Here is a 21406-nt window from a genome sequence, read left to right on the forward strand (position 1 = left end):
CTTACCCATGCTTAATAAAACCACTTCTGTTATCTTTTTACGATTAAATTTTACTAAATCTGTTTAAAATAGGAAAAATAAATTAAGTATCGCATAGCTTTAAAATACTACGATTTGACCACGTGACAAGAGTATATATGTATATCGCGTACAGAACTATTTCATACAAGTAAAGGCACTGTATTCTATGCTTCAACTTTATAGATCTAACAAAATTTTATTTTATTTTTGGCAATGTTCATTTCACACGAATAACGAGAATGCATATAAATATAGATACAATTGAAAACCTTAGCATTTCATGAGAATAGTAGTAACGGTATACGAAAATTACTCGAAGAGCTCGTAAACGTATGAAAAGTCTTTCATGATTTGTGAATTAATTTGAATCAACATTGCACAATAAAAATGGTCAGTATTAATTGTTTTCTTAAATAATTTATATAATTCTTTTAATGAAAACTTTGAAATTTTAAATATATTCTACGTACTAAAATATAACCTATAAATGTTACATAATTTTACATCCTAAACGTAATTGTGCAAATAATAATTTCAGAACATTATGCTAACTATATTAATAACTAACATAGAACAAGGTATTCTTTTTTTTTTATACAGATACTTCCCAAAAAAGCAATAATAAAAAGTGTTGCAGTGGGAAGCTTTGTTCTTTTAGGTTTCACTTATGCAAATAGGAAAATATTTGAATATAAAGTTCGGGGAACAAACATATATAAAAAAGCATTGGAAATTCTTCGTAATCACAAGCAGAGTGTGCAATATTTAGAGGAACCGATAAAAGAAGGCAGAATACGTATATTGAATACTCCAATTGATGTTAGAAAGTTCTCTGTTGATTTAAAAGGAGTAAAAGGCAAAGGAACATTACACTGTGAATGTCTACGTCATGAACCCACCAACATATTTCAAATAAACAAGTTAATACTTGAACTTGCCAACGATCTGAATGAATCTTTTGTAATTCTGGAAAATTATTCAGTGCCAACAGTTTAATGAAATACATTGTTGCTTTTTGTTTTTCCCTGATGTTTTTATGGTATTGTTTAAAAGTGTATAAAACTTTATTACTATACAAGCTTCGAGTAAAAGAAACTAAAATAACTTGATTATAAAGTATGAATAAAGAAAGTCAAATCATTATCTGAAGGTTTGTAAAGGCATATCAGTAACACCCTTTGGAACCTTAAGACCTCTTCTTGTATAACCAAAACCAGCTTGAATAATGTGTATAGCTGCCTCGACAGTTAAGCAAATATCACGTTGATCGCCAATATGAGGATTTACTTCTACAAGATCAACAGCATTTAATCTATTAGTTCTATACAATTCTTCCATTAGATGAACAGCTTCTCTAAGGGACAATCCACCGCGTACTAAAATAATATAGACTTTAAGTATTCTTGAGAAGTGAAATGAAAATTATTTCGGTGAAGAGTGGATCAATGGAAAAGACTTTTATTTACCAGGAGTTCCTGTACTTGGTGCTTCCAAAGGATCGAGCGAATCGATATCAAAACTAACGTGTAATGATTTTGAGTCATCAGGATCTATTTTATTTAATGCCATATTAACAACTTCGTGAATACCTTGGCAAAAAGTTTGAATTAGTAAATAATTGATGAATGTTCAAGATATGTAAGTTTAAAATACTACCGTATCGTTCAACATCTTCCATGCCAAAAGCTGTAATACCAAATTTTTCAATAACTAATCTTTCGTAACGATCTACAGATCTTAAGGCAATATAAGCCACATTTCTAATAGATAGCCTGCAAATATACAATTATTATACAAAATAATTATAGTATTTTCAGTGTTTATTTTTAAACATTGTTTAAGTTATTAATTTAAATATTTGAATATTTGTAAAAATTACATTGGCTGCTGCCAGTCCATGCCTGGAAGATGTGGCCAATAATCAGCTAATTCAGAAGTTAATAATGCCACAGGCATTCCATGAACGTTTCCACTTTCACTAGTTTTGTTAGTATTAAGATCTGCATGAGCATCAACCCATATTACACCTACATCTTTCTTTACCTTCAAAAATTACATACAATATAAATGCATCATTTTAAAAAATATTAAAATAATAGAAAATCATTATTTCATTAATACAGATTATAAAATTATTAATAACAAGTAATATTCTTTTATTTTATACTATACCTTAACATGACCATCTATAGTTCCAATTCCTAAACTATGATCACCACCAATAGTTAATACTCGACGACTATCGTTTAAAACCTTTTGTACTTGTTCAGATAAACAACTAGTGCAACTAGCAACATCACCTAAGTGTGACATATTATTCACATTGCACACATCTTTTGTTTTATACAAAATGTCACCATAATCTTTTACATCCAAGCCTTGTTTAATTTTAAAATATATATAATTACAATTAGCTTCATGATTTTTAAAAGCACTGAAAGTTGGTAGAATCATATAAAATGATTACCTAAAGATTCTAACTCTTGTATTAGTCCAGCAGCTCTAATCGTTTCTGGACCATGTGCTACTCCTTCTTTATGCTATACAATTAATTTGATAAGTAAAGATTTATTACAATGTTGTTTTATATTATACCTGTCCTTTCTCAAATGGTACACCAATTATTCCGACTTTACCATAGTAACGAACTCCAAATCTAACAGTAACACTTTGTATTCTAGATAACATATTGATTTTGGACCAGTTGTCTCAGTTTGTCATTGAACACAAAATAGTGGCTCTTCATTGACCTATACCCTCATGTTGTAATACAGATAACATGCAAGGTTTTTGACTATAAATATACTGTATTAATGATAAATATGCATGTGTACAATTGTAAGAGTTTTTAGAACATATTTTTTTTTATATTTATTATTTGTAATATTTTTCATAAATTATTAAATATATAATAAACAAATACGAAAGACATTTTATACATATAATAAAAATTTCAATTTAAGTGGCAGTACAAATATACTTAGGATTTAAATATAAATTTTTAAGTTCAATAAAAATAAATCTAATTCATATAATTTATTCTATTTAACAAAATGTTTATTTAGGACCAATCATGTTTTCTGGTTTAACCCATTGGGCAAACTGTTCCGCAGTTACACCATTCTTCAATGCCGATTCTTTTAATGTAAGATTTTCTTTATGAGCCTGTTTTGCAATTGCAGCAGCCTGAAATGAAATACATGTTTTATAGTGTATTCAAGAATTATAACAAAACAATTATTCTTAGCAATTCGAATTTAAGTACCTTGTCATAACCAATGTGTGGATTTAATGCCGTGACAAGCATTAAACTGTTTTTCAAGAGTTTATCAATATTTTCAATATTTGGTTTAATGCCTACGACGCAATTCTTTGTAAATGTAGCACAAGCGTCACCTAGAAGTCTTGTAGACCTCAATGCATTTGCAACCAAAACTGGCTTAAAAACATTAAGTTCAAAGTGACCATTGCTACCAGCAATAGTCGTGGTAACATTGTTACCCATTACTTGACAACAGACCATAGTCATTGCTTCGCATTGTGTTGGATTTATTTTACCAGGCATAATTGAACTTCCTGGTTCGTTTTCAGGAAGAGATAATTCTCCTAAACCTGAACGAGGTCCACTTCCCAAAAATCGAATATCATTGGCTATCTACATTGAAAATACATATCAAATGCAATAATTCACATTAAGCTAAAATTGAATGTCTGTTAAATGAAATGTACCTTCATAAGTGAAACTGCTACTGTGTTAAGTGCACCATGTACTTCTACTATAGCATCATGTGCTGCTAGAGCTTCAAATTTATTAGGAGCAGATACAAATGGTAAACCAGTGAGTTGAGCAATTTTTGCTGCTGCTTTCTCTGCAAAACCTTTTGGTGTATTTAATCCAGTACCTACTGCAGTACCACCAAGTGCTAATTCGTATAATCGTGGAAGAACACTTTTCACTCTTGCAATACCATTTGACACTTGCGTTGCATAGCCTAAATGTTACAATTAATTATTGATATAATTGATATTAATTGAGAATAATTTTACTATGAATATGAATATAGAAAATATGTCAATACAAACCTGAGAATTCTTGACCTAATGTTAAAGGCACAGCATCCTGAGTATGAGTCCTACCAATTTTTATAATATCTTTCCATGCTTCAGATTTTTCACATAAAGCTTTGCACAAAGATTGCAAACCAGGAAACAGTACATGATCGATTTCTAAAGCAACCGCTATGTGCATAGCAGTTGGAAATGTGTCATTACTACTTTGAGATTTGTTTACATGATCGTTTGGGTGCACAGGTGTTTTTGATCCAAGCTTACCACCGAGTAATTCAATTGCTCGATTTGAGATTACCTAAACAGGAATTATAAATTTGTTACAAATAATATCTATACAAATTTTTAATCAATGTGTATTAATAAATACCTCATTAGTGTTCATATTGGTTTGTGTACCAGAACCTGTTTGCCAAATTACTAATGGAAAATGATCATTATAAAGTTTACCACTTATAACATCATCTGCAGCTTTACTAATAGCATCTGCTACTTTTGCATCCATTCCAAATTCCTTATTTACTTCTGCTGCAGCTTTCTTTAATATACCCATTGCAACAATGACGCCATACTGAAAAAATTAAGTAGGTATAAATTGAAAATGCTGTGCACAAAATTTCATTAAGTAAAGTCAACATATCATATTCTCTTACAGGCATGCGTTCAGAAGAATCACCAATTGGAAAATTTATCACTGATCGCATAGTTTGTGCACCATAATATTTATTAGCAGGGACCTTTAGTTCACCAAAAGTATCTCTCTCAATTCGATATTCTGTACTTCCATCCTGTGATTATAATATTAAAAGCTTATTAAAATAACAAAACAAATTAAGTTACAAAAAGATATTTACATTATGTATATATATATATATATATATATACATATATTTACCATGATGAAAGAATAAATTATATAATAAACCTAAGCAAGTATGGTTTCACAATGGAAATTAACAGTAGTCTGAGCAGGGGAAATTGAAGGTCAGTCAAATGAAGCCAGTTATGATAATACGTATATATGGGTAATGTATACATGCATACACACAGATAATTTTTTACATTCTTATAAATTCTCAAAAAATTTAAGGAAAAGGAAAAAAATTATGTAAATATTTTAAAATGATAAGATAGTTTTATTAATTTTTACAAATCCATGACATGGACAAATCCATTACAACATAAAAACGAGATATTTTACATATGCGTCTATTTGTTATGGGAAAAAAATCATTTAAAAATTTTTACTCAAAATATAAAAAATTCGTTGCATACCATTTCCTTTCGTTCAAATTTTCCTTTTAAATTTTATATTTTCATTAAAAGAATATATCCTCGTCTTTCGGGTAATTAATTGATGATTAAATGACAGATATGTTCAATTGTTATATTACGAATAACATTTTAACAAAATACAACTAACGTTATTCACAAATGACACGGTATATTTTGCTATAATTTCTTTAAAACTATTTTAGAATTGGGTTCTTTGAAGATTATGTAAAAGTGATCCAGTATGTGAACTACTTTAAAAATTGTAGGCAACGAAACTGTGAAAAAATAAATGTTAGAACGAGACATAAAATTATCAGCGAAACTTCACAAAGTTATTGTCGGCAATACATATTTTACTCAAAATTATCTGTACCTTACTACCTCTGAAAACCGCTGATGTGCTTAATGACAGTCTTAATGTTAAAAAAGCCGACGATTTCTTGAACTCTCGTAATTCACGACGAACAAGTGATCGTCTTAGTACATTCAACATTATTCTAATCTTTTTTCCACGCTTGTTTCTTTCAATAATCTGTTGTAATATTAAAAGAATTAAACTAACCGAACTAGTTGATTTTAGAGCAAAGTTATTGAGTGAAGTAGAGTGACTTGAAAATCAGACAGAAAATACGTGATAGTTAGATAGCACCTTAGTGGCTAGACAGACGGCACAGATACTAAATTTATTGTATATGCAAATAAAATAGCGATATCGCATGTTTGCAAATATACCCTAGCTATTGGTTCACATTTTTTGAAAATTATTTTCAATTAATAATCGAATATTCAACTGTACAAAGGAACACTATAGTTTATAGTAAATTTATGTACTTGTTGATACTATTTATAAACGTATTCTGGAATGTATTTCAGAGGAAAATCGTATTAAAAGTGAAATAGTGCAAAACGTGCAAACTCTTACACGTGTCGCTATCACATTTTCTTGATTGGAACATGGTCGTGATTTTCAAAATTATGCACTTTTGAACAAATCTTACGATAAATAGCTTATGTAATTATTTTCCTTTTTGAATTGTTTTTTTTTTTCAGTTATGAATACTAAGCCAATTGATGAGTTGTGTATGATATAAAACATCGCTAAGATCGGAACAATATTTTTTTCACCAGCCTGTTAACTTTCGTCGCCATTCTATTTACGTTACGTCCGCTGTGGTGATTTCGCGTATAGCAGACGTGACGAAACTATGGTGTATTTTCGAAAAAACGTCATGTAAATGGTTAACGAGCCGATAAATTCATTTGACCATGGCTTTATCTTGTTAGCCATACGTAAATCGGAATCGGCGATACCGCGAATAATTATCCTACAATAAAGTCAGGGCGGCAAGTAGGTTGAATTTTACCGTATCGGCGTTGTTATTAAGACTCAAGTCTCATGTAAACAGCACGCGGATCTTGTGTGTCATCCGATCTAATGATCCTTATTATGTAATTTGTGCACCGGGGAAATGCTATGATTGAAAAAACGTGGATGAAATTTGCCGGAGTTCGTATCACGAGAGGTGTCCTTCAAAAATGACTGACCTTTCTTCTTCTACTTTCGCGAGGTAAGTTGGACCGTTCTCCATTGACACGCGTGTCACGGAAACTTTTCCATTTCTTCTTTCATTGAATGTAAAACAATAGTCTACGTGTCATCGAAACATTTCACGATAAGCGTCGTTTGACTTTTGATCCGATGATAATTATTTGAACTTAATCTTAACCTAGAATCGCGAAAGAGCCGGCCCTTATGCGGTCAGGGAACACATTTTTTGGAACGATTCGAAGTGACTTTAAATATTTTTATGTTTATTGCTTTATGCTGTCGTTCCTATTTTTTTAATTTTTCTTAACGTATGCTTGCGGCTGTGTCACTCTGTCAAATTGATAATATCAGTTTAAATGAATTGATAGTAAACGTAAGCTGAATCCTACTTATTTATATCGTAAAGTTGAAACATCGATAACATTTTAATGTTGGATTTAAATTGTTTGCGACGTTTCAAACATGTTTACAATTTACAAATAATAAAGATTTTCGTACATTGTATTTATAACTGAGATTAAGGAATTTAAATTGAAATTCTTCTTTTAATAGGTCAAAGTCAAAATGTAAGAATAAATAGAAATAATTCATCTTAAACACAATCTTTTCGGTTTTAACATTTCTACGTATTATGTGCTTAAGATTAATATTTTCTAAAAATTGTTGTTGGAAAAGTATCAAGTGGAATTAACAGTGGAGATAGTATTATCTGTTTTGTTGTTTGCAAATAATACAAGTAAAATACGATAATTTCACATTAATCCAAGAATTAGCATTATAAACTACATTCATTTTTACATTAATTTACACATTAATTAATTGTAAATCAATTTTTATATAAAGGAAAGTACAGTCAGTTAAACAATAGGTTGTCTTATTAACTTACTACCCAGCTTTACTGTTATGAAAAACTTAAATAAATTTATCTCAAACCTTAAAAAGTTGAGTAAAGAAAATTGGAAGAATTGCTTGGAATATTTAAAATAACCACTTAGATTATATTCTATTGTTTTTTGATAATAATGCATTACATTGATTAATATTATTATGGTTTATAATAATATAATATTTTATATCTTCTAGGGTAATCAGTAATGTGTTAACTTTTATAAAATGTATTGCTCGAACAAGCTTTGTGATATTAAACAATGTTTATTGTATACCTACATATGTAGTATGGATGACGCTATTATTCCCTGTAAAAGTTTATCAACCGCAAGTATATTGGCGGATCGAGGGACTATTTTTCCATTGGTTATTAGCAATGGTCTCAATGTGGACTTGGTCCGCAGGCTATGATAGTAAGTACACAAATAATATATATACAATTTAAAGTTATATTGATTATAATGTAAATGTTAATAAGAAATAACAAAAAATCTTAAATCAACAGTAATAGAACAAGGTGATGATATTCAAAAAATCATTAGTGAAAGAACATTAGTAATAGCAAACCATCAAAGTACTGGAGATGTTCCTATGTTAATGACAACATTTAATGCAAAACCAAATGTATTGCCTAATCTGATGTGGATCATGGACAGGATTTTTAAATTTACCAATTTTGGGGTAGTTTCTATTTTACATCAGGACTTCTTTATTGTGTCTGTAAGTCAATACATATTTAATAACCTATTAACAATATATATAATTAGTATACATGTATTTTTGTTCCACTGTTTATTAGGGTCGTAAACGAAGAGAAGAGAGTTTAAGGCAGTTAGAAAAGCATCTGAAAAAATCGTATATTCCACTTAGTAGAAAGTGGATGGTTCTGTTCCCAGAAGGAGGTTTTTTATGTAAAAGGCGGGAGACATCACAAAAGTATGCTAAAAAGAATAATCTGCCTATTCTTGAAAATGTATCTCTGCCACGAGTAGGAGCAATGCAAACTATATTTGATACAATTGGTCCATCACAGGATAATAATAGTTCAGGGCAACAATTAGATAATAGAGCAAGTAAATAATCTGATAGATTTCACTTTAAACGATAGCATTTTTTCACATTTTATTAAATTTCTGTTGAATATGTAGATATTTTGAATACAGGTATGACAGTGGCTAAGCCAGAAATCAATTGGGTTCTTGATATAACAATAGCATACCCCCAAGGTAAACCAATTGATTTACCTACAATTATAACTGGTTTTAGACCACCATGTGAAACAGTACTGTTTTATCGAGTTTTTCCTAGTTCAGTGGTAAGTTTTAAGGTATAAACTGTTGTTTATTTATGTTTCACGTAGAAATACTTTATTGCATCATCGTTTTTAGGTTCCTCAAGAACCAGAATTATTGTCTAAATGGTTGTATGATAGGTGGGTTGAAAAAGAAGCACTTTTGGAAAATTTTTATAAATATGGAACATTTCTTGGTACACAAGCATCAGCCAATGAAGGTTCCAAGATCCAACAGGATCCATTGAGATTCCTAGTCCTTCATTTATTTTTTATAACATCTAGTTATATACATTACAATATGTTTGCGTATATGCTCTCTTGCTTCTGGTAAAGCGTTTTATGCTATACAAGAAATTACGTTCAAACATGAGTGAAATTATGATGTAGTAAAGTAAAAATATTCCTGCCTTAAATATTATTCTTGATTGACTAATAAAACTAACGAGTGTATGAATTGTCAGTTCCAAGTGAATGTTTATAATCTAATAGATGTCATAAGTAGTTAATTGAACCTACTACTTTTATTAATATACATAATTATTTGATCACAATGTCTGTTTCACTAATTAAATGAACATAAATATGAAGTTTATTCATGCTTTAATTATGGGGTGTAAGCAATTTTAATATTAAAATAACAAAATTTTTATTTAATTAACAAAGTTTGTTACGGAAAATTTTTTGCACAGTTCTACACATCTTTGTTATAGTTAGCCATTCCTCAGAATGTTTATTTTAATTTATATAACAAGGCGCATAGGATACTTCATGACATTATAGTTATGACATGACATTTATAATGAAAGCTTGTGTTTAGTAAAAGACACTGTTAACAGTAATATAAAATTGTCAATAAAATAATGACAGTTTTACTTTATTCGACTAAAGTGTAGTAAAGATTTATTTCAATAAACAGCTAGTAAATATGGATGCATAGAGCTATCTTGAAAGCAAAGAGATGATCTAAGCTTTTTTTATAGAAAATTCATTGTAAAAAAAATACATTTTAATGTTCATATCTATACAAGTTAAATTATTTAACATTTGTTAATTCAATGAGATATATGTACTATTTACATGATAGTTTTGATTGCGCTATATTGATATAAACGTTATTATTTTTATTTCTTTATTTACTAGTGTGAAAATGTGTCTACACTTGACTATCTGTCTGGAGGACTTGGCAGCATTTCAGGGGACTTTCATAGTATCCTACATGTGTGTTTTGTAATATGGTATCTTAAGTAGAATCACAAATATTCTATAAAGTGAAATTGTAAGATGTTAAAGCAAATTGTTACTGCTGTTGTAGAAGTGGTAATAGTAAATACCATTTCAAAGAAATATCCATTTATTTGTGATACGTGATAGAAAAAAGATATTTTTCAATGCGAAGTCAATCATACAAACATAATTTTTAAAATCACATATTAGAACATTTATGTAAGTTAGTAATTCTATGAAGAAGTAGATGTGAAACTTAATACAAATTGTTCAAAAATTTGGCAGAAATAAAAATCATGTCTTACAAAATCTGTCAAAGTAAGAAAGATTTATACTTCATTGCTAAATTTCAACCAATAATAATGCTGTTCAGTAAAGGAAAACAGCTGTGCCTTGTTCCTACGGACAAACCTCAGTGTTAGTTGTATATATGCATATGCAAATCTCATACATAACTTTCATAGTTGAATCAGCGCCTACAATTAATTTTTAAGATGTTCAGGTTCCATCGCTTAAAAAAAAAACCATAGAAATAATACAATTATTGATGATATGTTCTTTATGCTGCCTAATTGGTTATTATAAAGTAAAAAGTATAGCCCAAATCGAAAGCAATTCCTAGACTGATTAATTCAGAAAAATAAATTAGTTAAAACTAAATGAATGAATATCTATTGTTGCGAAATAAGTATAATAATTTAATTTGTTCTAATGTTATTATTAACAGAAACATTTTAAATTATATGTCTATTTCAATGACAAAGTAGAATTTTACGATGGAATAAAATGTAATTGTACAAAACAGCAATTTTAATAGGGCCGATGTTAGTCGCTTTAAGTGATAGATTATATTATCCACATATTAAGAACATTGATTTTTCGTAATATTTGAATGAATTATAGACTCATAAACTTTTGAATTCATATATCTGCATACAAGAACACTGTATCATTGATATGTATAAATATTTGTTTGCATTTTAGTGCATTTAATATATTAAAAGAAAAACACTTAAAAAACGTGCAAGTCATTTGCAGATATAAGGTTTAACATCATAATAAGAAAAATGTTAAATCAAAATTATTTATATTGTGAATTTTTTTGTTTCTTATTTATATCATAAATGAATTTTTATTTGATAACAAAGTAATTAAATTCTGTTAATACTTAGTTTTATATCCTTATGCTTATGAAATATTTAAGTGAATCCATAATACCATGATAGAATGCCTCTAGTCTTGGTTGCAAATTTTTGAACCAACAGAAACAAGATTCTAAATGTATCACTAATTGTACTATAAGAAATTTTTAAATTTATCAATAAAAATTATGTTTTACATTCTGAAAATTGTTACGTATCGTTTGAAACTATTCAATTAAACGTAAAGTTATTAAAGAAAAAAATGCAAATGAAACTTGACTTTATTGCTAATCAAAAATTACAAGTATACATTAAGGTCTTACTAATACTTAATTGTGAGTAATGTAAAGATAAAAACTGACCTATAAGTAAGGACACAAAGACAAGAAACAATGTAACATAATAATTGCATAATAGCATATTTACTTCATTACAAGGGCCAATATTTTTGAAATATTTAGATACATTAGATTTTTAATATAATATATGGTACAATACGAGTTAAAAACTCAAGTTTCATTAATAACAAGAAGCAATGTTACTAAACAAATAATTGTATCAATTACAGTAAAATCTATTTATTATATCATAGTTATTGCATAAAGCATTTGTTTTCATGTTGAATATGAGTTGTAAGTCAATTAGTAAAATAATGTTACACTTTATACAGCACACTTTGCATCTAAATATCAGTCTAACATATGTTAGTTATAAAAACAATGCAAAATATTAGTAACAATAAGTTATGAAATAAGTCCTCTCGGTTGTGCTTTAACATCTATTTTATAACTTTTACTAAGTTATACGTAGAGAGCAGTATTACTCATATGTATTACATATGAAATAATAATTATTATTATTACATTTAATTATAGTACATATTTTGTATATATTTGAATGTAGGATTTTTGTGTTATGTTTAAAGAATAGATATTTAGAATATTATGTTTTGTGTTGTACTTTTATTATAACTATATTGTGTGATAAGATTCAGTCAGCATTTAGTAAATACATAATTTACAATTTTAGGTGAAGAAACTAAAAACTAGTGGCATTGTAAAGAAAATTGAAGTATGGAAATTGTAAAACCTATGGTACTGATATTTGTAATATTAGTGTGCTGTATGAAAGATGTTTAGAAACTTTTGTGTACTTTGTTTCAAATTTACATACTGCAAACACATTTGCAAAGAATATAAGAATGGAACTATTTTTCCATAAGAAGGTCACAATGTTTTTTAATATCTATGTGAAGAATGTATACCGCTCAAAAGAAGTTAATAGGTCATTTTTGTGCAATGCACGAATAGAAATATATTAAATTTCATATTCTTTTAATTGTGAAACTGTTTGCACAATTCAACGTGTCTTTGTCATGTATTGAAGCGTGCATCTAATTATGTAAAATATTATGACTGCATACTAATGTTCACAAATACTATACTAAAACAAATGTAAATGCAACTTAGTGTAAGTTTCAAAATTTTAAAAAAGAATATAACTTGCTTGTATTGTCTTTTCTTATAAGAACTTTAATAAAATTGTTGTTTTCGAACTACATATGAAAATATTATTTTTTTTTAAATTTCTTTGTTATTTTGCAATCCGTGTTTTCATATTCTAAATATAAGCAGTTCGAGTTTTGGACTTTGACTTTCGGAGTATACAATTTAAAAATTATTTTATATACGATAACTTCTTTACCGACATTTCAGAAAATTGTATATAATTTTGATCGTTCCGAGAGGCCCCCTCTCTTCAATTTATACTATTTTCGTAGCTTGATGTTATAACAAACTCGGAATATTTTAACAACTAGACTCGATAAGACTAAGAATATTTGTAAAGTTTTATACAATCCAATTATACTTGAAGTTTTATCAATATCAACATTTTAATAAAATATTTTAAGTTTTAACTTTTGACTACTTTCATATGTTATCTTAAAATCTTATAAGCAAAGATAGGAAAAATCAAATGACTTCACAGTTTATACATATTTATTATTAATTGTACAAAAGGAAATAAGCGAATGATTTTATTAAAATAATTAAACACATATAACTTTCTACAATTTATTAACATATTCAATGTTATGTAGATTCTTATATCTTACAAAAATGTTCTATTATATAGCTATTCGTATTTCTAAAAAAGAGTTCCCTAAATTACAGCCGATTAGTTTAGTATTATCCGCGATGAAGAATCCTTGAAACATTTGAACAAAAGCTATCGTAACTGTTCAGGCACCTGTTATTCTTTTGCTGGTTGAAAAATTTTATATTTTAGACGGTTGTAACAATCAATTATGTATAAAACGTTATGTAGATATTATCACTTTCTGATGTCTTTGGATTGCGTAAATTTGAAAATATATTCGCGCAATCGGAATGTTTGGCAGGAAATGATACCACCATTCATGAGAATGTTGGTAGCACTTAATAAACACGGTGATCTGTTCACTGTCGAACAACTTCAATTTACCGATTAACGACACGGCCGCCATGTTGGCGGATTGATCTATCTTGCGTCCGCGTCTGTGTACGATTCGTTTTAACGCTCGATTTTTGTACATACAAAATTGTAACGTGGTTTCGTGGATAGGGAGAAACGTCCTAATAACGTATTTTTTAAAATCGCTTTTCTCTATCCAGCGTTAAAGAAGGCAGATTGGAGCATCGCCAGCTAGCAACATCGAACATCGTGCAGCTTTTAGAGTCTACACGTTGCCAAGATGATGTATACGGTAAGTTATCTGTCCTTAATAAAAACGAGTCGTAATCTCAAATCTTTGCAGTTATATTAAAGTATTATTTTTGTACTAATCAAGATTTGAATATTCCCTATTTTTGGATTATAGGGGACTACCGCGTCGCAGGACACGAGGTTCAGCGATAAGGAAAAGAAGCTTCTTAAGCAAATGAAATTTGGAGATTCGCTCACGCAGAAGGTAGACCTACGTCGTATATGATATTTTAAACTGATTGTTTTAATAATTGAGAGAAGTGACTTGTTTCTATCTTTGATTTCTACCATACGCTCCTTTGTATTCAGGTGGATATGAGCAAAGTTAAGCTCGATGTCATTAAGCCATGGATTACTACGAAGATTACACAAATTTTAGGCATGGAGGACGATGTAGTGGTAGAATTTGTGTATAATCAACTGGAAGAAAAGGTAAGAAACTTGTTTCATTACAGATTCGATTAAAGTTAGATCTAAGAGACTATAGGGTAACAAAATGAAATATAAAATGCGTTCACTTGGCTTTTTCCCCTCATCATAGGAAATCGATAAATACACATTATTTCAGCACGATGTTTTGTACCAGTTACAAAATGCTATCATCCAAAATCTGCACAATGTGCTGACTTTGGAGATGAAAAGCAAGGAGGCAGAAACCATGTTAGTTATATTTGCCTCATTGTTTTTTTTTGAATTTTGATGAAAGTATCATCATTCCTTTATATCCTGTGTATCCTGTTTCTATTTACCTCGAGTATCCCTTTCAAGCAATACCCTATTTCAACAAAAGAAAAACTGATGTAGCTGATCCTGCAACTCTGTAACGTCTGAAAACAATTTTTATCACATATGTTTGAATTCCCCGTTAGTATAAGTAGAGACCGTTGGTGGGGCTCAACCCTATTGTCCAAATGGCATTCGGATGTGCTCCTCTCTGCATCCGATTGGCCGCCTTTCTATCAGCCGTCAACGCTAGCTGATGCCAGCTGGTATATCAACGTCATCTTAGAACCAGTGCTGAAACTTCAGCATCAGCAGTTCATCCACCGTCGATTCGTCGTCACCGGAGAAACTGCGTACACGCAAAAATCTCACCGCATCATGCTGTTCCTGCTCTCCTCATCTTTTTGGAGCTCTGCCCGAGGTCTACCATTCTGCAGATGTCTTCGTAGCAGTAATCGCGTCATCTACTAGCTGCATCCGTCTTCATCTTCTCCTCCACATAACTGCCTCGTTTGAGGTAGTTGCACACCCAAGATTGCAACTGCGAAAGCTGTGCCACAGCTTTCAAACGTCGACCATCAACTGGCGGCCAGCGGTTCGAGGTCGAGCAAGGAGAAACCATCGCATCGTCTGTCCTGGTGCTACAGTCATCGTTCAAGGACATCGATGCAGCTGACACATCCGGGATGCATGTTGCTTCATTCCTCGTACTTACTGCAACATCCCGAAGAATGAAGGATCTTTCCATCATGCAGGTCTGTTCACCAACTCATGATTCTTCGGATACACGGTCAATCATAGATGCGATTGATTCATGGACCACGCCGGAGGTATCTCTACTCGGTTTGACACTTTGTCAACGTCACAGGTTGGTGGAACGGCGTTCCTTATATTCCAAATTAATCCTTTCGTTTTCAGCTAACACAACAAATATTTATGAATCCCATTTCAGCATCTACCTTAGCAGTATTTTAAAACTTGAGAAGGTATCATTGTATCTGTGCTACTTGTGCGTTTATCGATGAGTATAATATTTTTTTCCTTAGCATATCACTTATTAGAGCAGACGTGAAACGAGCAGTTCACAGTTGGTGGTAAGATACATTAAAAATACAAAAGTAAATCTGCTTTTTCGAGGGGGAAAAGCAGTTAGTAACAACATAGGGAGATGGACACTGTTCTAATTCCAACTCTTGTGTATAAATTTAGTAGAATTGAACGTTTACTGTTCAATCATTATAACAACTTTCGACTAAATGCATGAAAAAATAAATTCGTATACTATATATTTTACAGTTTCCGGATCCCCGAAAAATGCAGATCAACCTCACGGGCTTTCTGAATGGCAGAAATGCCCGATCTTTCATGGGTGAATTATGGGATCTTCTGGTCTCTGCTCAAGAAAGTGTAACGGGCATTCCAGAAGCTTTCTTGCAACAAAAGAAAGATCAAATTAAAAAACGTTTGGTAATTATCAATTCTTGTATTTGAATTCCTCACAGCAAATATACTGAATTTAGATACTATTATATGAACTGATCAGATAGTAGTAGAACAATTGAATAGCTAAATTTTGACATTCAGCAGAATGTTCAATTGAATGTTTTTCAATGCATGAGGTTCAGTTCAGGTTTTCTATGTTTAATATTTATTTAGAAATAAGTGATTTGTTATCTATATTTTAAATTACTATACATCAAATCAGGAGGAGCAAGAGAAGCTCCAAGCTTCTTTAGCGGAGAAAGAGAAGGAAAAGGAGAGGGAGAAGGAAAAGGATGAAGCAGAAAGTAAAATAAAAAAGGAAGACAAAGAACGTGGTTCATCGAAGGAGCGCAGGAGAGATAGAAGTAGAGATCGCGATAGGGACAGGTACTTTTTCTAAACAAATGAATATCGTTACTTGAATAGGTTAATTTGTCAGGTTGTAAATGTTACGGTACGTTTTTGTAGAAGTAAGAGAAGTCGATCGAGAGATCGACACAGAGACCGCGATAGATCGAGTCGTAAACGACGATCATCTTCAAGATCGCCTAGCAAAAATTCTCTTAAAGATAACGGGAAGGATATGTCGGAAGCTAAAGTAGAACGGGAGGACTCACCTCAACCTGAAAATGCTATTCCTCTCATGCCCATTAAAACTAAACCGTAAGTGTTAACGTTTTGTTATGTAACATAATCTCTTAAAGATTATTTATTAAGGTGCTTCAACAGGGAAGCTGCTGTCGCAATATCTCGATTACAAGCTAAACTAATGAGCATAGCCGATGGAAAAAAGAAAAATAATCGTACTCCATCTCCCGAGTCATTGGATAAAGCAAAGAAATCTAGATCCAGATCGAAGTCCCCTATAAGTCGCTCTAAGAAATCTAGATCTAAATCTCCGAGTCGGGATTCGAAAACACGACGGTCTCGGTCGCCCGCGTCGAAACCTAGGCGATCTCGTTCTAAATCAAGATCAAGACGATCGAGATCTAGATCCAAATCTAGAAGATCGAAATCCAGGTCGCAGGATCGCTCGAAATCGAGACGCACGAAATCAAAGTCACCGAGGTCGCGCTCGCGATCCCGTTCGCGATCTAAAAAGTCAAGATCAAAAAGCAATGACAGAAGTAAGTCTAGAAAATCAAGGTCCGATTCGAGCGATTCCAGATCATCGAAGTCGCGGTCGAAATCACCCGATAAGAGAAAGGATAATCTCGATTCCAACAGGAAAAGAGATGCGAGCACAAGCAGTAGCTCTGAGTCAGAGGAAGAGAAAGGGGCGAAGGACAAGAATGATTTCGAAATTAGAAAGAAGAAGGATGGTGTGCAGGCCAAAAGATCGTACAGAAAGACGAACAAAGATGACAGTGGTAGCGAAAGTGACTCGAGTCGGGAAAGGAAATCTGTGCCTAAACGAAGAAGTCCTACCCCTCGGAAAGACAGAGGTCGATCCAAGGACAGAGACAGATCGCGAGATAGGTCACGGGATAGGTCGCGAGATAGATCACGTGATCGATCGCGTGATAGGAACAGAAGGTACGCACACGAGTCTCTATGTTCTACGAGCAAAGAATTTGTTACAGTGTGTTAATCGTTGGGGTTGATTTTGTTTAGAAGATCCATAGATAGAGAACGAGAAAGAAGACGAGAACGCGAACGGGAAAGAGAGCGAGAAAGACTAGATAGATATAGCGGTAGTCGCAGTATGCGACCACCATCAGTGCGCAGAGCACCCAGTAGACGAAGGTAGAAGAAATCATTGCCGCTTCATTCACAATTATTGACTACCCTTTAATATCGATGAATTTCTATTTGCAACAGGAGTCCTCCTCGTAGAAGCCCTGCAAGATATCGTCGCAGATCACCCAGTCCCGGTGATAGACGCAGAAGAAGATCTCTCGATCGCAGACGAAGATCGTCGGAGAGGCGAGACAGACGTCGATCTCCAGATCGTCGCGACAGCAGACGTCGTTCGCCAGACGGACGGGACCGATCCCTCAGGTACGATAGATCTTCCTCTCGCGACAGATCGAGTAGGCGAGACCGTTCCAGAGACAGAAGAGATAGAGATCGAAGATCTAGATCTAAGGATCGTAGATCAAGATCGAAAGATCACAGATCGTCGGCGGATCGTTCAAGAGATGAAAAGCGATCTCCCGATCGCTCAAAGGATGCTAAGGACAAGACGAAGGATAAGAAGGTGGACGAGAAAATTAAAAAGTCAGCTGACACAGGATCGCGAAAAGAATTGCGAAATGGAAGGTCTAAGTCAAGTAGCTCGGAAAGTAGCGAAAGTAGTTCCTCTAGCAATGAGGATGAAGCGATCAGGTGAGTAAAGAAGTTATTTCGTATTTTCATGTTTTGTTACAGACCTTACGGTTGTCGGAGCGTAACGCAGCTATGTTGTGTTTCCCGCTTAGCTATATGCGAGGAATTCAATCATCTTCTAATAATGCATCGCTTGTTGTCTATGTGCAGAAAATCACTTGAGCGGAAATCGTCTCAAGAGAAACGAGATCGTGAAAGGGAACGGGAGCACGTGGACGACAAACGTAAAGAAAAAGAGAAGACTGTCAAAGAAGAACCGATCAAACGACCTGAGAAGGATGCGAAAAAAACTGAACCAACGTCCATCAAGAAACAAGAACCTAGTGTTTCTCCCAAGAAACTTCAACCTACTGTGCTTCCTGTAACTAGGCACAGAGTAAGTCTCATGATTCCCGTTTCTCGGGACTGAATATTTTTACGTAACTTTTAAATTACCTTTGCTCGTATGTTTTTTCAGTTTTCAAAGAGCTTATCCCGAACGCCTTCACCGTTTAAAAAGACTGAAGATATCATAGCTGCAGTTAAAGTTAAACAGCCTTTAAAGTACGTTCGTGAATTTCTCGAATACTTTTTATCGCGCTACAAAAGTTTCAATGATCATTATTTATCTATAGAGAAGATAATAAAGAAGAATCACCCAAGGAAGAGTCAAGTTTCTCGTCTGGAGATACTTTCCCGTTAAAAAAGGACGATAAATCGTTGAAATCAATTAAGACGGTGGTAGAAGAAAAGAAGTCGGGCCAAAAGACGTCGGAACCAATCTTGTTGAAAAAGCCTGTAGAGGCGATTAAAAAATCAAAGAGAGAAAAACGTGATGGTTCTACAGACTCGAATGACAGTGAAAGTGAAGGTGAATATAAATCAAAAGAAATCTCATTAGGTCTTTTATGATGCTTTTTATATATTAGGTAAGAAAAAACCTCGGAAAGTAGAAAAGTCTAGGAAATCTAGGAAAGCTTCTACGGACGACGAGAAATCAGACAAAGGTGCTTCTAGCTCAGATTCCGAAGAGGAGAGAAAACATGCGGAAAAAAGTAAAAAGATCAGAGAGTCGAGCCGAGGAGGTAATGTTTAATTATTCGAATTTATACAAATTACAATAATTACAGTATGTAGAATTTGATTCATTTTCTCAGATTCGCTAGATGAACGTACAAAGGACAGAAAAGATAGTAGGAAACGGGAAATCAATGAAAACGAGTCTCGCAAACGGTCGAAGAAAGATTTAGAAGAAGAAACCAAGAAATCGAAAAGATCTAGAAAGGATTCTTCTTCCGGTGATGAAGATCAAAAAACAAAAAGAGGTAAAAGCGAAGATGACAGATCCAGATCACGGAAGTCTAAAAAAGATTCAAGTTCAGATGATGAACCGAAGAAGACACGGAAACGAAGAGATAGCTCTTCAGAAGACGAAAAATCAAGGACAAGGAAATCGAGAAAAGACTCTACAAGCGAAGATGAAGGAAAAATACGGCTAAAAAAATCTAAACGAGATTCGAGTACAGACGATGATGAAGTAGGTGAGAAAGATGCAAAGAAAAAGAGGAAAGCAGATGACAGTTCAGATGAAGAAAAAGTGAAGAAAAAACGTAAAAAGAAGACTAAAACTAGTACAAGTGAATCAGAGGTAATGTTTTCTTTCGTTAAGACTTGATGGTTAGCGAGGACAACTTATTTATTTGTTGTAATTGATGTTTTCAGGAAAGCGAAGTAGAGGAAAAGAAAAAAAAGAAGGATAAAAAACATAAGAAACACAAGAAGCATAAGAAACATAGAAAACACAAAAAGAAGAAGGTTGCAGACTCTGATGAATCTGATGTAAGTGAAGGTAATACTGAAGAACTGGAGAAAAAATTGCGAGAAAAAGCATTGAAATCAATGAAAAAAGGACACAGTATAGAAAGAAGTGATTAAGAATTTGTGTGATTTACCATGGAGGGTGTGTAATGTGTGTATACCTCTGTATTGCAATGCACTTGCTCTAACTGTATCACGAATTCATTTTCGTTTATTATTGAGGATGATAGGATATTATCATATCATGATACTTTCTTGTGCAAAACAAGTTTGGCACAATCAAAAAGTTAATCTTTTTGAAGAAATGTCCTAATTTTTACGAACCTTAAATATAAACTTTAAGCTTATAATTATAAAGTTACAATTATGAACGCAATAGTTGTTTTCTTTTGACTTAGTGAAATGAAAATAGTGTATCTGAACACAAATAGAGACAGTAATTTCTTGTGCCACTTTAATGTACGATTTTTACACTTTTCAAGGCGTTAACACAACTGAGTAAAGAAACTATATCCCCTTTAGTTAGTAAGTTCATTTCATGGATTAATGTTCATTGTATAGTGCGATGAATTTAGTTTGTACATCTGATTTATGTAAAAATAATTTGTCATCGAATTATCTATATTAAGATAAAAAAATAAATTCTGTCTTGAAGAGAAAAATTGTACTTTGTACGAAACTATTATCACACCCTCTTGTTACGATATTTGTATACGTAAGTTATGTAATAAAATTTAATCTACAATTATTATCAATTTTACTTAGAGTTCAGAACTACTACTAAATTTGTACGTGATATGACTTATTTCACGTATAATGTAGTATTGAATTGAAAATACATAATTTTCAGAAAAAGTATTTTGTATTTCA

General features: G+C 32.1%; 4 protein-coding genes across 13 annotated transcripts; 2 read left to right on the forward strand and 2 right to left on the reverse strand.

The window, feature by feature from the left end:
- Positions 1-151: 151 nt before the first annotated feature.
- Positions 152-11153, forward strand: LOC143143345 (acyl-CoA:lysophosphatidylglycerol acyltransferase 1). Of its 5 annotated transcripts, none has more exons than XM_076304515.1 (8): positions 152-411; positions 4745-5073; positions 6415-6932; positions 8088-8214; positions 8307-8521; positions 8601-8874; positions 8950-9116; positions 9190-11153. In XM_076304515.1, the coding sequence occupies exons 4-8, from the start codon at positions 8094-8096 to the stop codon at positions 9424-9426; spliced, it is 1014 nt and encodes a 337-aa protein (XP_076160630.1). In that variant the 5' UTR covers positions 152-411; positions 4745-5073; positions 6415-6932; positions 8088-8093; the 3' UTR covers positions 9427-11153. The 5 variants fall into 5 exon arrangements, with proteins under 5 accessions (XP_076160630.1, XP_076160606.1, XP_076160621.1 ...); XM_076304491.1 differs by having other exon boundaries at positions 7997-8214; positions 9190-11152; XM_076304506.1 differs by having other exon boundaries at positions 7997-8214; positions 8965-9116; positions 9190-11152.
- Arg (arginase) lies at positions 1013-2741 on the reverse strand. Its single transcript, XM_076304527.1, has 7 exons — positions 2617-2741; positions 2489-2561; positions 2194-2399; positions 1901-2064; positions 1678-1793; positions 1488-1610; positions 1013-1397 (listed from the first exon to the last, which is right to left on the reverse strand). The coding sequence occupies exons 1-7, from the start codon at positions 2707-2709 to the stop codon at positions 1162-1164; spliced, it is 1011 nt and encodes a 336-aa protein (XP_076160642.1). The 5' UTR covers positions 2710-2741; the 3' UTR covers positions 1013-1161.
- LOC143143331 (fumarate hydratase, mitochondrial) lies at positions 2949-6016 on the reverse strand. Of its 3 annotated transcripts, none has more exons than XM_076304464.1 (7): positions 5738-6016; positions 4743-4877; positions 4460-4660; positions 4105-4387; positions 3751-4013; positions 3287-3676; positions 2949-3207 (listed from the first exon to the last, which is right to left on the reverse strand). In XM_076304464.1, exons 1-7 carry the CDS (start codon positions 5855-5857, stop codon positions 3079-3081), a joined length of 1521 nt encoding a protein of 506 aa, XP_076160579.1. In that variant the 5' UTR covers positions 5858-6016; the 3' UTR covers positions 2949-3078. The 3 variants fall into 3 exon arrangements, with proteins under 3 accessions (XP_076160579.1, XP_076160594.1, XP_076160585.1); XM_076304479.1 differs by having other exon boundaries at positions 5927-5945; XM_076304470.1 differs by lacking the exon at positions 5738-6016 and adding an exon at positions 4985-5073.
- Positions 11154-13938: 2785 nt separating the features above from the next.
- Srrm1 (Serine-arginine repetitive matrix 1) lies at positions 13939-21229 on the forward strand. Of its 4 annotated transcripts, none has more exons than XM_076312885.1 (15): positions 13939-14207; positions 14322-14411; positions 14516-14638; positions 16226-16396; positions 16635-16798; positions 16880-17074; positions 17141-17947; positions 18029-18157; positions 18233-18739; positions 18890-19115; positions 19197-19282; positions 19354-19589; positions 19648-19803; positions 19876-20366; positions 20441-21229. In XM_076312885.1, exons 1-15 carry the CDS (start codon positions 14196-14198, stop codon positions 20651-20653), a joined length of 3606 nt encoding a protein of 1201 aa, XP_076169000.1. In that variant the 5' UTR covers positions 13939-14195; the 3' UTR covers positions 20654-21229. The 4 variants fall into 4 exon arrangements, with proteins under 4 accessions (XP_076169000.1, XP_076168991.1, XP_076169016.1 ...); XM_076312876.1 differs by having other exon boundaries at positions 18026-18157; positions 20441-21228; XM_076312901.1 differs by having other exon boundaries at positions 18026-18157; positions 18233-18412; positions 20441-21228.
- Positions 21230-21406: the final 177 nt, after the last annotated feature.

This window comes from Ptiloglossa arizonensis, chromosome 1 (assembly GCF_051014685.1).
Source record: "Ptiloglossa arizonensis isolate GNS036 chromosome 1, iyPtiAriz1_principal, whole genome shotgun sequence".
In the NCBI taxonomy this organism is placed as follows: domain Eukaryota; kingdom Metazoa; phylum Arthropoda; class Insecta; order Hymenoptera; family Colletidae; genus Ptiloglossa; species Ptiloglossa arizonensis.

Coding starts and splice junctions, on each gene's coding strand:
- Arg (XM_076304527.1), bottom strand. CDS start 2,709: ATGTTATCTAGAATACAAAGTGTTACTGTTAGATTTGGAGTTCGTTAC. Junction 1,794..1,900: donor ATGGACTGGCAGCAGCCAAT/GTAATTTTTACA, acceptor GTATATTTGCAG/GCTATCTATTAGAAATGTGG. Junction 1,398..1,487: donor ACCAAGTACAGGAACTCCTG/GTAAATAAAAGT, acceptor ATATTATTTTAG/TACGCGGTGGATTGTCCCTT.
- LOC143143331 (XM_076304464.1), bottom strand. CDS start 5,857: ATGTTGAATGTACTAAGACGATCACTTGTTCGTCGTGAATTACGAGAG. Junction 4,388..4,459: donor CCAATATGAACACTAATGAG/GTATTTATTAAT, acceptor ATTCCTGTTTAG/GTAATCTCAAATCGAGCAAT. Junction 3,208..3,286: donor CACACATTGGTTATGACAAG/GTACTTAAATTC, acceptor ATTTCATTTCAG/GCTGCTGCAATTGCAAAACA.
- LOC143143345 (XM_076304491.1), top strand. CDS start 6,901: ATGACTGACCTTTCTTCTTCTACTTTCGCGAG. Junction 8,215..8,306: donor TTGGTCCGCAGGCTATGATA/GTAAGTACACAA, acceptor TTAAATCAACAG/TAATAGAACAAGGTGATGAT. Junction 9,117..9,189: donor GAGTTTTTCCTAGTTCAGTG/GTAAGTTTTAAG, acceptor CATCGTTTTTAG/GTTCCTCAAGAACCAGAATT.
- Srrm1 (XM_076312876.1), top strand. Junction 14,412..14,515: donor GAGATTCGCTCACGCAGAAG/GTAGACCTACGT, acceptor CTTTGTATTCAG/GTGGATATGAGCAAAGTTAA. Junction 16,397..16,634: donor ATCAAATTAAAAAACGTTTG/GTAATTATCAAT, acceptor ACATCAAATCAG/GAGGAGCAAGAGAAGCTCCA.